General features: G+C 36.4%; 1 protein-coding gene across 3 annotated transcripts in view; it reads left to right on the top strand.

Annotated features, from left to right (window-relative positions):
* TTC13 (tetratricopeptide repeat domain 13) overlaps nt 1-12,786 on the top strand; it is a 43,206-nt gene extending 30,420 nt beyond the window's left edge. For 2 of the 3 annotated variants that reach the window (XM_050894547.1, XM_050894548.1), the window contains 8 exons: nt 52-135; nt 1,625-1,709; nt 4,014-4,123; nt 5,555-5,690; nt 6,400-6,479; nt 7,640-7,718; nt 9,702-9,781; nt 12,638-12,786. In XM_050894547.1, coding sequence (XP_050750504.1) covers nt 52-135; nt 1,625-1,709; nt 4,014-4,123; nt 5,555-5,690; nt 6,400-6,479; nt 7,640-7,718; nt 9,702-9,781; nt 12,638-12,761 — 778 coding nt within the window. In that variant the 3' untranslated portion in view covers nt 12,762-12,786. The remainder of the gene's footprint in view (nt 1-51; nt 136-1,624; nt 1,710-4,013; nt 4,124-5,554; nt 5,691-6,399; nt 6,480-7,639; nt 7,719-9,701; nt 9,782-12,637) is intronic. The other variant, XM_050894549.1, reaches the window with a different exon arrangement.
* The last annotated feature ends 4,016 nt before the right edge of the window (nt 12,787-16,802 follow it).

The following is a 16,802-nucleotide window of genomic DNA, read 5'->3' as shown; positions in this document are numbered from 1 at the left end:
AATGTTGGGTTAAAAACCAAGACTTTAAAAAACCTTTTATTTTCTTTGTAGGGGACAAGTCATTAATATGCGGTACCTGGAATATTTTGAGAAAATTCTTCATTTTATCAAAGATAGGATCCTTGTTTATCACGGGTAAATTACTGATATATGTTTTTCCCTGCTTCACTTCCCTGGTAATACTGATTTGAAATTTACATAATATTCATTTCAGAAAGTCTGAGGTATATTTTCTTAATTTTAGTATGTTCTAGTTTCTTAGTATTTATAATTGTCTTATTTCCTATTGGAAATGCAAAATCCTATTCATTCCCATGTAAAGAAACTTAAACTAATAGGAAAAAATGTTGTAAATTACAGTATACCTAGAAACTAATAACGGTGTTGCATTTGTACCCACAGTTTTGGCATGAATGCATCTCAATTCTTTCTAAAAATATGATTTATTAAAGATGTTGGGTTTCCTCCTGGTAGAATAGAGTACAGTTTCTCTGAATATTGAGATTAATTTATTAAATAGTAGGGGTGAGGAAAAAAGAGAAAAGAGGATATGGAAGGTAATTTTAATTGAAACTGGTGTTTGACAAGTAGTTTTAAAGGAGCAGAGAATCTTTACTACCTGTTACGTAGATGGGTTGGTAGACTTTGTCCTGGAACAGAAGACAGTTGTAGAATCTTGAATGAAAGAACGTGACTAAAGGTAATCTGAAAATTGATGTTGTCATCTATTTCAAACTTTGATCAACTTTTTATGAGTAAAATGTCTTCCCCACCTGTGGCTCATTTGTGGCAACAGTGTTCTGATAACTTTAAAAATTAAGAAACTCTTTTAGCTTTAAACCCCCTGATTTTTCTTTGGCCTGGTAACTTTTATTAATTATTGAGTTCCGTTTTTCAATCTCATTATGCTACTTAAATATCAAAAAAATGAAAGCACAGAAAATCCTTATAACAGTTGAAAACATTTAAGTTTTAGAAAATTTATGATAGTTGCTGAAGATACCTAGGTTCTGTAGTAACTGGGAAGTCTATACTCTATTGGGAGAAAGTTTGTTCAGAGTGAGCCAGCAGCATTTGACCTTAAACCAGAGCAATTTGTGCTGTGATTTTTAAAATAATTTTGTTCTTAAAATCTGGGTACAGTAATTAATAAACATTAGAGCACTAGTTCAATAGGTTTCTTCATGGTCCAGCTGTGCCTGCATCTGTAGTATTTACGTACCTTCGAGGCTACAGAGATGCATACATTTTGAGAAGAATATTTCTAACATTAACTCTATTCTTCTTCCATCTTTCCTCATCAACAACCCCCTGCCCACATGCACTCATGCAAACACTATTTAATGCTTTAGAGTGGCCAACAGCAAATGAGTAAGATAAACCTGGAGTTTGAAGTTGAGGCTTGAAGCTGAAAAAATAAGCTGAGCTGATATAGGAGGAAATTACTTTTTGAAGAATAGGAGAGCATGTGGCCAAGTATGAAGGAACTAATTTTCAGAAAAGAGATAAGTAAATAACTTTCAATAACTTATTCCACTATGGCTAATTAGGTTAAAGCTAGATGGATTTCCAGAAATGCTACATGTGTTCAACTATTGCGATTCCATATTTAATTTTTTTCCAGTGCTAATAATCCAAAAGGACTATTAGAGGTTCGAGAAGCTTTGGAAAAGGTACATAAAGTAGAAGATCTTCTTCCCATAATGAAGGTAAATTAAAGAAAAACTTCAAAATATAATAAAAATAATAAAATGTATTCTGGGAGATATCCAGTTCCTCAGAATATAACCATTGTGTATAAGCTTAAGATGAATAACTGGAAACACTAACTCAGGTTATTTCAAATCTGCATATGTAGGATATGACCTTCCCTTTGATATATGCAGACATGTGATGTATATTTGAAAGGCTTGGCCTAACTGCAAATTGGTAAAGAAATGATGGGAAAACAAAATGTTGAATGTAATTCTTTGAAGCCAGCCTTATCAGCCAGGAGGGTTTATGGTCAGATCCACCATAATGGGCTCACAGTATGCCTGTACAGTATGAAGGAAAAAATTGAAGATATATGTCTGAAAGATTAGGAACATGGAAGCTTTTTTTACGTTGGGTTCACTGGTGCAGGTCAGTACATGGTGGGGCTGGCAGGGGCAAATGGGGGAATAGTTGCCCTTAGTGACTGATAGCTAATCTGAAATGAAATCTTGGTTTATGTTCCTGTGCTTTGGAAGGCTGTCAGAAAAGGAGTGGGGAAATCTACATTTTCTTCTGGCTGGTGGCGATCTTTGTAGAAAGGCTTTGGATATATGACATGCAAAATGATTTATACTCTTGTCTCAACTTAGGTAATAAGGCTTGAGCTGGGTTTAAGTAAAAGGTCTTCTCCCTCTCCCCCCCACTCCCCCAAATTAATGTAGGATGACCCATGTGTAAGTATTTGGGTTTGGGGAAACACTGTTACAAAGTATTTCTTTTTAGAGGATTGGACAGAATTTTATTTAGAATAGAATAAAATTTGGGAAGAAACAGTCATTCTAAATAGAGACAAACTCACCGCTTTCTTATCGGGTGTGTCCACATTGCAATTTCATATCTAAGCAAAGCTGACGGATTGCCATAGAGAGCTCTCTGAAGATATATTACTGCTACTACTGATAGACTGTCTGGGTTTGGATTGTTCATGGTAGTAGTGCTTACTTGCTTGTGCACTGCAGATATCTTTACAGAAGCTACGTGGCTCAAGCACTAAATTTTTCTATGGGTTTTTTTAATATGTATTACTAATATAAGTGTCTTCAAAGAACATACCATAGTTTTGGAGGTCCTTTATATATTACTGTCTTGTTCTTGGCCTTGAAAGATGAAGCCAAGTGGATACTAACTGAACCTAAACAAAAACTTGTGATGAAGAGGTGGTAGATGTTGGGGTGGATAGACAATTAAGTGTTCCCTGCTGACACACAAATGTGCAAATAGGGCCCTGTAGAGCACCTAATATGGCTACTGTTGAATTGTAGGCCAGAAAAAATGCTATTAGTGGAGTTAAAAATATAGGTTACTCCAAGAGGATGATGAAAATTTATAAACATAGTGGACTGTACATGACTTATTTCAAAATAAATGTTTCAACTGGCAGCAAATATTCTTCATGGTTTTCATAAGCTGTACATTTTGCTCTGGTTTGAATCTCCTGTATCCCATTCCGAATTGTATCGAAGTGGAATGCTGTTTCTCATCAGAGGCTTTTAGATTGGTTTCTTTAAAATAAATGCAGATTCTCTTTAAAGAAAACATCCTGGATCACAAGTTCTGTCTTAAAATAAATAATTGCCTGAGTAATTAATTCAACACTATTGCATAATAGTCATTAATAGTGCCTGTATAAAATGAATGTCTGCTAGTATTGATGTAGTTTGGTTATCTGGGTAGCTGGGGAATGTTGTGTGTCAGAAGCTGGTCTTTTGGCTTTACTTAAATACAGTTTTGCCTGGTTTATACAACTCTTTGGCTACAGTATTACACTTAGATAATGTAGCTTTGTAAAATTGGAGGATAAACATTAATGGGATCATGGTTAAATTGTTGCTGTGAGCTGTATTCTGGAATTCACACTTAGACTAACGCAGCTACTTCTTCGTGTAAACATAAAACAGGCTCTCAAATTCCTGCTTTTGCATTTACATTGTTACACCAAAAGGTTACTATCAACATGCAACTTGGGGAGAAATCTGTACAACTCAAACTGCTTTGTACAGTTGCTTTTCATAAACAGTGCTGCTTTATATTCGCTATATAATGTTGAATGTCAATATGCCTCATTCAATATTTATGATTTCCATTCAGTAGGAAATAAAGGATAAATGAAATAATGTAGTTGACAGTAACTCTTTTTCCTGTGCCCTCAGTTTGTCCATTTCCATTTCTGCTCCATGTATTTTAGGTGTTTCAAAACAATAGCTAGGCAGTGTGTCTCTGTTCATTCTAATATTACTTTTTTTTTTTTCTTTTGAAAGCAGTTTAACAGTAAAACAAGAGATGGATTTACTGTGAACACAAAAGTCCCCAGCCTCAAGGATCAAGGGAAAGAATATGATGGATTCACAATTACAATAACAGGAGATAAGTATGTTTGCTATTTTCAGGGGTTCAGGTACATTAAGTAAAGATGAAGTATTAGCAGTTAATCTTCTCAAATGCCATTTCTACTTGCATAAAGTGGGTTTTGTTTTTCACAAGTGGCATTTTTGTAAATAACTAAAAAATATGTTCATTTGAGGACTTCTGATTCCTGTTGTGTTCCCTAACAAAGAGGGAATATGGATAACATTGATGGAGTAGGCCCAGTTGAAATGATTCTCTAACATATAGCACAAAAGTGAAGAGAGACCTTGTTATTCATCTTAGACTATAAAATGCCTAAAGGGGAAAAATCTCAAAAATCTCAGTCTATATCCATATCAAAATACATTTCTTGTTGTCAGACCTTGTCTGTTATGGTGACTGAAAAGTCCTGAATGGAATGGAAATTTCTATGATCTAAGAATGGAAGAGACTCTTCTATTTGGATTTTTGGCCTTTTTTTTATGTTTATTTTTGAGATGTTTGCAGACCTTCTATCTGCAAATGCCAATTTAGATCATACATGAATGTATGAGGGTACAATCAGGAGGCTTTGGGCCACTCTTTAGGTGAGATAGTAAATTTCTCACTTTATGGATACTGGCTCCTTGTCTTCCTGAAGAATGAGCGTAACTTTCTCACTTTATGGATACTGGCTCCTTGTCTTCCTGAAGAATGAGCATTAATCTGAAACTCAGAAACTGTGTCCTACTACTAACTGAAAACTTTGGCTTATGGGATTTAAAATTCTATGCATTAGAATTTTTCCCAAAACTTGTGTGTTTCTAATGAGTGGCATGGAAGCCAAACTTCTCTTCTAAAATGTTAACATATCTCTTGGTTTTTAATTTTACATTCTAAGTCATATGCCTATATACAGTGAAATGGCATTAAATACATGGCCTCACTGTTTTGGGGAAAGTATTTTGGTGTCAGTAAAACTATATAACTTGTTCTGCACAAACTTTGTTCTGGATCAGTCAGTCTGTTTTGATCCATAGTTTGTAACTATGCTTTTATATCAAAACAATTCCATTTTGGTAATTTAAAAGTTAACAAAACTACACTTTCCATTCTATAAAAAGATCTCAACCCATGAAGATATTTTAACATTTCATGTCTCATTTTTTACCTACATTTAAGTGAAACACTAATGGAAATACTTCATCTGTGATTAGACAGCAATCTTTATGTATTCTTTCAGACAAACTTACAATGTGGCAAAACGTTTTTAATTCAGTGATTTTTTTTTTTTTTTTAAACCAAAAGGGGGGCAATGCACATAACCTCCTGCTTTAAGTAAAAATGATATGAAAAAGGTTATGACGTGGTATTTAACTGTAGTACATTTGTAACTTACCCTGGATATTAGATTATGCATCAAGTTACGTTCAGAAAATTTCTTACTGCCTGCCTTGTTTCGCTTACTTGATAGAGTGGGGAATATATTATTTTCGGTAGAAACTCAGACAACAGAAGAGAGAACACAGTTGTATCATGCAGAAATAGATGCACTATATAAGGATCTAACAGCTAAAGGAAAAATTCTGATTCTGTCTGCAGAGCTGGGGGTAAGGCTGTTTTAATGGAAATGATGAATTCCTTGATAAAATTCTATTCTGTTTTTATACCTTCTGTTTAACAGTCACTGTTCTAATAATTTTTAACAGACATCTTAAGTAATAAACTCGACTGCTTGCTTAAACCCAATTATGACAAATACCATAAGAAGTTGCCATAATTCTATCTGTTACCTTAAAATTTGCTATGCTTTGCTGCAGTAATAGAAAGAGTCCAGACAAGGTCTCAATATCACAGTGTGTTCCTCCCCTCCCCCCCCGCCTTATTTTCTTTATTTTTCTCATGGGTCTGTGTTTACTGTTTCATCATCCTTAAAGGCACTGCTTAGGATTTGGCTCATGGTGGCTACATGTAAGATGAGAATTAACACGAATTCATGAGAAGCACTAGAATTGTGTTTGTGTTGATTTGTATTGCAGTGAGTACCTGACCACATTTGAGCCTGTGCTTTCCATTTTTCATCCTTTAACACAGTGTAGATGAACTGTGTTTCACCTAAATTTTAAAGATATAACAAAATAATTTGCTTAAATGTATGTTAATTAGACTTCAACTTCTCAGCTTGACATTTTTCACATTTGAAATGGTTCTTTAAAAAAAAAAAAAATCACAGTACTGTAAGACTTTCCAATATGTGTTCCTTTATATGGCATTACCTGGCTTTAAATTATCTTTAATTCACTTTTTTTTCTTGCTTAGGAAGTAGATGCTGTTTGCAACTTGATCCTGTCATTAGTTTATTACTTCTATAATTTAATGCCACTTTCAAGAGGATCTAGGTTAGTGATTGTCTTTATCATGTCTGTTATCTTGGATGCACACTGTAAAATGTCTGTGTGTTGCAGTATCTTAATATATTTTTTAACATAAAAAAAGCTAAAAAAGCTCTGGGTTGAGCTGTGTGTCCTGCACAGTCTCTCATTTTGTGCTGCCATGATGATGGGTACTGACTTAGTACCGTTTTAAAAGCTAGTTTGTAATTGCTGATGGTAACTATTCATAGCTGCACGTATATTTAAAATGATGAGTAGTCTGTATTTATAAACGTCAGCTCACAGATTGAAGTGTCATTTTTAAATTGTAATGCTTGGGTTCCTAATCCATATTATGTTATACCACTGTAATTTCACTCAAGAAGCTTTACCGAAACATGTATTTAAGATGAAATATACTTTGAGATAACTTATTTTAATAAAATACACTAAAATATTATTTTAGTAATTTCTTGCAACTGTTAGGGTCACCAAATGAAACCCTAGAATAAAGTCCCATATGTCACAGATCTCTTCAACTGAAATTCTAGTTTAATTCAAACCTGGCTACGTCCAAGACTATTATGAATCTCTGTTCCACAAAGCACTTCAGATCTTTAAGCTTATTATTAAACACAGTTCAGTAGAAAATAAAATTTAAAAAATCCTGAGACTTCATTTTTATAATCAGACTTTGTCTTTATCTTACAGAATATAAAAGTTAACAGAAATTCTGTCTGAGTTTCACAGTTAAAAAAAAAAAATTAAGTAACTGAACAGCTTTACAGTGCCTTTAGCTCTGTTGCAGTAGATTTCATAAACTCTTCTGGGCTACAGCTAAGCTTCTTGGGAACAGGAGTTTGCTTTGTTTTCAGCTCTGTAGAGTCTTAAGAACTCGTAAGTCTGAAATTATGATTCTGACTACTGTAGAAACAGTGCTCTTCAGTAGTTAAACTCCACAGAATCATAACTTCATTCCAGTGGTGTTGGAAAGTAACAGTGATTTCACTTTTTAAGTGTTTCATGCTTGTTTTTACTTCTAAAATAAAGTAACTAGCACAGTAATTTTTACTAGCCTTCTATGAAACACTACTATATTCTATTTGTTTTGTAGTCTAAAATAGCATTATGGAAAGATTTTTACTGTACTTCGTTTTTTGTTTTTGATTTTTTCTTTTTTTTTTTAGTGTGATAGCATATTCAGTGATCATGGGAGCACTAATGGCAAGTGGAAAAGAAGTATCAGGAAAAATTCCTAAAGGAAAGGCAAGTATCAAAATACACTGGTTCAGCCTTGATGGAGGAAGTAATACTTGTAAATGTGAGGAAGGAGCTGTAAGAATGAACAGAAGTTGCACACCTGTTTACTGGAGATAGGTTAGCTGCATACTATGGAGTCTTGCAGCCTGAGAGAGTTTTGAAAATTTCATTTCTGTTCTGACAGCAGGTGAGACTTAGAGATAGTATGTGCAGTAATTCTGGTTAGTCAAATTGTAGTGGTTTGTGTCCCACGGTAATTACGTGTTTGTAACTGAAGCGTTTCTAGTGTGCTGGGCTATTCTTTCCAGCTTTCTTTGAGAAGGGTTCTGAGAATACCTGGGCAGAATTAGTGACTCTTCTAGCACACAGCAGAAATTTTCTGTCTTTGCTCTCAATGTATTCCAGAGCATTTAGGGCTTGGTAAGTAGAAATGTATTTGCAATTTCTCTTGATTTCTCCTTCCCCTCTGTATTCTGCTTAATTTAAAATAAGTCCTAGTTTTTAAGTGACTACATTTGAATATTATACCACCTTGCTCAATAAAGGGCTTCCCTTTCTTTATTCAACTATTGGTCTGTTAGCTGTGTTACCTTTTCAGCATGAAAGGAGTGAGAGCACCTCTCTCTCTAATGTATTGTCAAAACATCAGTGAAATTCCAGTGAGAGTCAAAGTTGTTGAAGAAAATATCCTGTGTGGATAACTGAAGAAAGAGCAACTCTCCCTTTTGTTCTAGAAAGCCCTGTGAAAACAATGAAGTTTGTCCTTGCAGTACAATGACGTCCTAGTAGCTTTTAAGAGCAAACAGCACTTGCTTAGTAGCAAGAAAGCTTCCTTTTCAGTATGCCATTAAGCTGGTATCTTCACTGTTCTGTGAGAGTTCAAGCTAAGGTAAAAGACTTATGTGGGTTTTCTTATGCATCTTCTTAGGACTTAATAGGGCAGTGTATTTTGCTGACTGATTTTACGCAGGCAAGCAGAGTTTCAGGATTACTAAAAAGCAGGATTTCTGACTTATGGGAAGCCTTGGGGACATTTTTACATTTGAGGTTTTTTCCTGAAACAGAGTGCCTGAATTGGAACAAAACCATTTTTTAGAAAAGTTTTCACCAGCTGGAAGAAATTGTTTTCCCCAGTTGAATGAAACTGGGATTTTTTTTTTTTTTTGCCAGATTCCTTAGAAGGGTATTTCTAGTCCCAAGCTTATGACAGCGTGCATTGTCAGACTGCTCTGAAGACAAAGATGCCCAGTAGTCAAGAGTCCTGTTGTTGTCTGGCAGGTCAGGCAGTAGCCACAGCCAGCGTAGCTTCCAGTATTGGTTGTGCTGGGGTGTGCAGACCCACAGAGTTTTAGCGCCTGGCATGCATGCTGACTTCCAAACTGGTGATGAGGGACAAAGTAGTCTGGGCACAGACTAGTTAGTAAGCTTACTCCTGTCTTACCAAGAATATAGGTAGCGTGCTCTCAGAACCCTTCCTTGAATTCAGCCAAAGTTCACTGAACCAGAAACATGTCAGCTAAAATGTTTCAGTACTAGTGAACCAATGTTTTTGACTGAACATTGTTTTGCTGAAAACTTATTTTCAGCTATAGATACGAAGTTGCACAGAGTTCTTGGCTATATGTAGTCAAACTGGTCTGAAAACCCACTGTGGAAAGAAATAATACAGAAGGCCTGGGAAGTCCAATATAAATCTACTAATCGTGATACAATATTTTGCAGAATACAGTATGTAGAAATATCCCCATTTTATTTGGACATTGTAATAAAGGGCTGAAGACAGTCAATATTTTCTGGCACTGACTCATTAGTATAAACATCTTGTTAAGAGATGAAAAAATAAATAACTGGATTTTGTCACAAAAGGAAGGATGTGTTTTTAAAGTTGAATTTATATGTTAAGAATGTTTGAGGATTAACTTCCTGAAATTAGAGAACTTCAAACTTATCTAATTTCTTAAGATCTTTTATATTTTGTTGCATTTTCAGCTGGTTGATTTTGAAGCAATGACAGCACCAGGGTCTGAAGCTTTTAGCAAAATAGCAAGGAGCTGGATGAATCTAAAAAGGTAAATATTTTTGTTCAGATGGGGGGTGGGGAAATAAAATATGAAAGACTTTATATGTAAAATTTAAACCTATACTAAAAAATGCTACTTAGAAATTATGAGTTTAGTAAATGATTCAGTGTATTTTTTAAGACTGTTTAGGAATTGATAAGATTTGAATTTACAAACACAGTAGTTTATTTCTAGTCTAGCAGAGTGGTTAGTAGTCTAGACATTCAGTTATGTGAGTGTTATCCTCTGAGAAAATTATTTGGGTTAATATTTTCTTCATTTTGTCCAGTGGTCAAATTTGCCTTTTTATTATTATTTTTTTATCATTAGTAAATCTGGCGATTGAATGAACAAAGCAGGGGAAAATTTTAACTTTTTTTTCCATTCTTATGGATCTCTTCAAACTATATATCGAAAGTCATTTACTTATCCTTTAGTGCTATTTTAATTTGGAGAATAAGTATTTTTGAAGTAGATGGAAGTTTTGAATATACAGAATTACATTACTTAGTATAACTGCATGACTTTTGTATAATGCTTTAAAATTTTGATTTTCATATGAATTGGATTTTTTTAATACTGAACACCTCAATTCCTTGTCAATATTATGGATCTGGTGCATTTGATTTGTCCCTTAGTGGTTATTCCACATACCAAATCTAAAAACCGGGCCAGAGACAAAACCAGTTTTAGTATCCTTCAAGTCAGGGTCAAGACAGTTAAAGGGTGCTGAGAGAACTGGCCGATGTCCTTACAAGGCCATCTATAATCTCTGAAAGGCAGTGCACATCAGGGGACATTCTTGGTGACTGCAGGAAAGGAAATCTTGCATCCATCTTCAGGAAGGCCGGAAGGATAACCCAGGGAAACTATAGGCTGGTCAGCCTCACTTTGGTCCCTGGGAAACTCATGAAGCGAGCCCTCTAGGAAAGCATTTCAGGGTATATGAAGGAGAAGTGACTGGGGACGGTCAACATGGGTTTACCAGACATTGTGTGACCCAATGTGATTGCTTTCTGTGATAAAACGACTAGATTTGGGGATGAGAAGAGAGCAATTGATGTTATTTATTGTTACTTCAGCAAGGACTCCCACAATACTCTCATACCAAGATAGCACATTATGGCTTGGATGAATGGACAGCTAGATGGGTAAAAAGCTGTTTGGATAATCAGATTTAGGGGATACTCAGCACTTTAGACCCCACCTAGAATACTGCATCTGGTTTGGGGGAAGCTGCAGTAAAGACTATGATAAACTGGAGCAAATTCAGTAGAGAGCCACCAAGATGGTCAGGGCACTGGAGCATATGCCTTAACAGGAGTGAATTGGGCTTGTTCAGCCTGGGGAAGCAAAGGCTCTGACCTACAAGCAGCTTTGCAGTACCTGTTAGTATTGAGAAAATGGAGCCGGGCAGTGCTTGGTGCGAGGACAAAAGGCAACATGCATGAATTGAAATGAGGTTTAGACTGAGCATAATCTTTTCACCCTGAGAGTAGTCAAGCAGCAGAGCAGGCTGCCCAGAGAGGCTGTGCAGTCTCCATCCCTAGAGATTTTCAAGACCTGACAGGATAAAGCCCCGATACCCTGGTCTGACTTCGCAGTTGACCTTGCTTTGAGCAGGATGTTAGATCACAAACCTCCTGAGGTCTGGTCCAACCTGAGTTATTCTGAGAGCCTGAGGAACTCTGCAGCTGCTGTTAGTGCCAAATATCTCATACTGATTAGTGTTGTTTAACTTCATTATCAGTGGTTCTCAGCCTGGTGAATTTCACTAGACTATAAAATCTCTTCCTAAATGAAGGTGGCTATTAAGAAGACTCAAGGACCTCTTTGTCAGACTCAGGCTAAAAATCTACATGTAAATGCAGTCAAATTCAGCATTTATTAAGGAGTGACATTTTTAAACTACAGTGTAGCAAGCTGTGGTTTTTATTAAAAGTAGTCTGCACAAATATTGTGACTTGGTTGTCTTGGAAATATAAAATATTTATGGTTCCCACATTTTTTTACTGTAAATCTCCCAATTTATATACTCAACATCTTTCTTAATCCTCTGTTCATGGTGGTTTTGTTGTTTCTTGGGTTTTTTTGTTGGGGGGGTTTTTTTGTTTGTTTTTTTTGTTGTTGGGGGTTTAGGTGGGGTTTTGTTTTTTTTTTTTGAGACATATCTTTACCAAAGGGAAACTTCTCTCTTGGGAGCAAAGTCAGCTTAAGCCATTTCAACCCCACCTATGTGTTTCTGACCCTCTCAGTTGTACTGTTGAAATTTGTGGGAGTCCATAGCAAACCAGATCAGGCAACTGATTTGTGTTAAAAATAACCTTGCCAAAACCAAAATTTATTTTTAAGCGAGACCATTTCGTAGCATAGTCCCACCGATAGTATTGCTGGCTCAAATGAGAGATGTTTAATGGGTGAGGAATGAGCCAGAGTGGAGAAAATACTAAAGCTGGCTTTGCTTGATGCTGAGTAAAAATATCTGTAGAACCACAGCTCAAAGGACTTGAAGTAATAATATGAAGGTAATTAACCTGAGTGGCTAATTTGTCTGTGGTAGAAGAATAATAGTGGGTAAGGTAAGTAAGGCTTGAAGACTTAAAGCAAGAAAATTTTGCTTTAACTTCTGCCACTTCCAAAGGTTCTTTTATGTAGTCATTATTTTCATTCTGTGAAATGACTCTTCACTCCTCAGTGAGTGAGGAGTCATGAGAAGCAAGAGCTGGTTGTGGGCAGCAGATTCTTGACTTCAGGTCCCAAATTTGTTGGAGAAGGGGGTGAAGAGAAGTATAAGCTAATGTGTTAACTTCCAGGTAAATCATACAACTCAGCAAAAGATAATTTTCTTTTTGTCTCCTCTTTCAGTATTTCACCTTCTTACAAGAGCCTACCATCAGTATCAGAGACTTTTCCAACCCTGAGAACGATGATTGAAGTACTAAATACAGACTCGTCTCATTGTCTAAAAAAAGCTATAGTTGTTGTTTAATTTATACAAATAAAAGGCCAAGAGGTACTGCTTCATAAATTATTTTGAAGGGGAAATTGTGGTCAAAATGGTTTTATTTTGTTTTGTTTTAATAGAGTAAACTTACTTGACTAGTTATCACTAGAATAAAAGGAATCTTTCCATGACCGATACTATTAAAAAGGAAAAAAGAAGTAGAGCAGCCGATTTCTTGTATTGAGACATACTCTAACAGGACATACAGATGTTCAGGGGCCAAACCGAAGGGCATTAAGAAACTTGATCACAGTTATGATCTGAACATACTGCAGGTGAAAACTTATTTAAAAAAAAAAAAAGGGAAAAGTAATCTGTGTCAGAATTACCACTATACTACTTTCCATTTGTTTTTTTTCAAAGCCTCTGTCTTCTGCATGGAAAACTTCATGAGCTGTACATGTGTGAGTAATTGGTAAATACACAGGCATTTCAGGTAATGCAATCAGTGAAGGAACAGATGTCAGCTTAAAAGAACGGGTTTCAGGAAAACATAATTTGGAAGCAAAAACAAACAAATGACATATTTGGAGTTAGGCTCTTGGTGAGTAAATATCAGAAACACAGCAACTGTACATCAGTCTCCCTTTCCAAGTACCCATTGGTGGTGGTGATTGGCAAAAGGTATCAACAGATTGACAGTATATTGGGAGAGCTAGCCAGGGCTCCTTGGGTTGCTTTTGTTGGAAGGGCCTGGCAGCGTTCTGGAAAGGCAGGCTTGCTGTAAGGCAGGGCTAATTCAGTTCAAACAACACAGACAGTATCATGAACCAGTTTCTGATTGTAATAGTGATGATATTATTTCTGGTGAGTCCTAACTGAATTATACTCATTTTAGCTTGAGCTCTGTGACTTTAGAGGTCTTTATCAGGTTAAGTGATTTCAGAAACAGCAAGCAGTGGTGGGGCAAATGTCTGGTTTCCTCAGTGGCTCCTGCCTGAATATTCAGCATTTTAGAAAGTGTACAAAACTGTTATGTTTTAGATATAGGTTTCAACCTGTTTAATATTGATGGTCTAAACCGTGATTCTGTTGCTGTCATCTTTTACACAAATACTCTATTCTTTACTTTGCTTGCTTCCAATTTTCCAGAGGTTAGGGATTTGTTGGGCAATTGCAAATATCTGTCCTAACCATGTAATATGAGATATGCTAAAGAATAAGTTATTTACCAAGTGAGAGGGGAAAACATCCTGCATGCCCCAAGCATACCAATAGTAGTGGTGTGGTTGCTTTTCTCTGGCTACAGAACAGGGCAATCTCAATCCCCTCTTTAAAGAAAAAAGAAATGCAGCAAAGCATCAAGAATGTTGATATAGGTGACCTACTTTAATAGTGGGACTGAAAACAGGGTGGGTTTATTGAATGGAGCATCTTTTCTTGATTGTTCCACACAAGTATTTATCAGATTCAAAGTGGACTCTATGTGTGTGTTTAAGTTCGGGGCGGGCAGAGGGAAGTGCCATCAAGGTAAGTTAGAAGCTGCTGTGAATACTGACATCCATTATAAGAAAAGCCCTGTTGATTTAAAGTTAGATTTCACTATTTGTTACGTTGATCACTGGCAGAATAGGACAGCTATGGGTAGTGAGAGACCTGAGTGTTTACATGTATGAAGGACTTTCATAGAGATAGAAAATTAATCCCAGAAAGTGGATGCATACTATGTCTATATTAGCAAGCAGTGCATCCCACCCAGTATGAGTAGCTCACTTGCCACATTTTATGCATTTCAGAGGCTTTACTTTTGTCTGCTTGTCTAGTTTATGAACTGGCTGCTCACTGCATTTGGAGTACATGTTAGCAATGCATCTTCCAGTTTGGACGTCTTTTGGATGAAACAACATGTATTCTGAAACCTGTCTGCACTGTGAACCAAAACGTGGTAAGTGGAGATGATGAGGAGACTTGCTTCAAAAGTGTGCTCCCGATTCAAATTAAACCAGTGGTGCATATATACCCGTGGGAACTTTTTTCCATGAACTCTTAGAATATAAGATCGTGTGTTGAAAATACAAGGGTAGGGAAAGAATGTGCTTTGCTTCCACTTAACGCCTTTTACCATCTATTGCTGAAACAAATGTTGCTGGCTGTGTAGTAACTCTTCCTCCCTAAGAACAACTGCTGTTACAGTACATAGGTATAATTTTGAGTAAGTAAAACTCATCAAAAAAAAAAAACAAACCAAAAAAGCAGCAGAGTTTCATATGCAGACCTAAGGTTCATTAACCAAACCATAATAAAGGCAAATGTGATCACCTGGCTGGCTGGTACTAATGAACGTGCATTTTAAACTTTCTTGATCAGAATTTATGTAAAGGACAAAAGTAGGTATTTCTTTCCAAGTAAGGATAAAAGGGGCTTGTGAGTTTTCATTGAAAGAATTGGGTTGCTGTCCAATTGTGACAAAGGTATTTTCCCACCCTTCTTTTTGCTTGAATACCTTCCCCTACCCCACTAGAAGTAAGCAGTATTTGCTTCTGTGGTGTCTTCTATTTAAAGGTCTAGAAGTTTCAAAAACCTCTATTAGATTTCATGATGGAGGAAAGGGAGGAAAGGAATTGTTATTTTCTGCCTGCCTGATGGAGAAACAGGTACAGTAGCCAGGAAGAGATGCCTAACTTTATGCCTTGGGTGTATTCTAATAGTATGATCTTTCCTTTAAGCCTGTAAGTTTTCTCATACCTTGTATTATTCACTGAGAAAGGGGAAAACTACATTGGCACTGACCAGGCAGTTCTTGGAACTATTAATTAAGAAGTTTCTTGTTTCAGGGATTAGACCAGAGGGAGTGGAGAAGGGGTGGTGGGAAAGAAGAAAATTCCCTGGACAAAAAAAACCATGTACAGCTGTCCGGGTTTCCTTCTCCTCGTTTCTCTTACTGCTGTGACTGACTTCGTACCCACCCCCCTGCTGACAGACAAAAAGATGATATTAATGGGAGATCAAGGGAGGGTAGATGTAACATGTATTACACCTCTATGAGTGTGTGTGTGTATACGTGTTTCAAAGGCTTGTTTCTCTGGGCGTGATACAGATGACAAAGAAAGCGAGCTCAAGTCAAATGCTCTCAAACAAGTTTAACAAACAAAACAGGATTATATAACTGGGCTGGTGTGTGATGACATGGAGAACTGTAATTACCTCCTAAGAACCAGATATGTGGAGAAATCTAATTATCATTTTCCATCCTCTTCTGTGTCATCTTAGACAGCTGGTCTAGCGATATCATTTGAACTCTTAAATGGGAACATTAATGTATTGCAGCCCCAACCATTTATCTATTAAGAATAATATTAAAGAAAGCAGAATGAGGGGAAAAAAAATTAGGCTAAGCAATGAAAACCCATTAATCTGAACCTCAATATTTGTGTGACTTTGTAATATATTTTGAAGATGATAAAAATTCCTGTGCAACTACCTAGGACAAAAGGCAAAATAGATTTAGTCTCAGATAAATCTTCTGACATACTTACCTGTCTTTGGTAAGCTTGCTTTGGTTTTGTGGAAAGGAACTATGCTTCCCCCGCAGGAGACTTGGGGGTCTTTTGGGAGTTTGGCAAAGCTTTTGCTGAGGTACCACACACAAAGTTAGGACTTGATACAGGAAAAGAGAGCGTTCATACAGTGAATGAGGAGCTGTCTGAAAGGGAGAAACCAGGTGGTGGGCTGCCAGGCAAGCTAAGGCTAGTTAGTGTAGTTTGCTGATTAAATTTGCAGGTTATGGAAGGTTTGGGTGTGTTAACAAAATGAGGCACAGAATAGCAAGCAGGGAGAACTCAACATTTGAAAGTACCCGAAATTATTTTATTGAATACAATTTCATCCCAAGTATTTTGTAATTTCCAAATACTGAGTTCCAAGTTCGGGTAATACAAGTTGCAACTAATAAAATCTGCTATGATCAGGTGGCTGTGGAAAAGGCATATAGAAACCCTCGCATATGCCAGGAAAGATAGTCAAGAATTTTTTAAAGATGTTACATGGCACTGATGGGCTGTCCTCTGCAATACTGGTGTATTGGGG

Source organism: Gymnogyps californianus, chromosome 3 (genome assembly GCF_018139145.2).
Source record: "Gymnogyps californianus isolate 813 chromosome 3, ASM1813914v2, whole genome shotgun sequence".
In the NCBI taxonomy this organism is placed as follows: domain Eukaryota; kingdom Metazoa; phylum Chordata; class Aves; order Accipitriformes; family Cathartidae; genus Gymnogyps; species Gymnogyps californianus.
The sequence above is the reverse complement of the archived record's forward strand: the minus strand, read 5'-3'. Positions and strand labels throughout refer to the sequence as shown.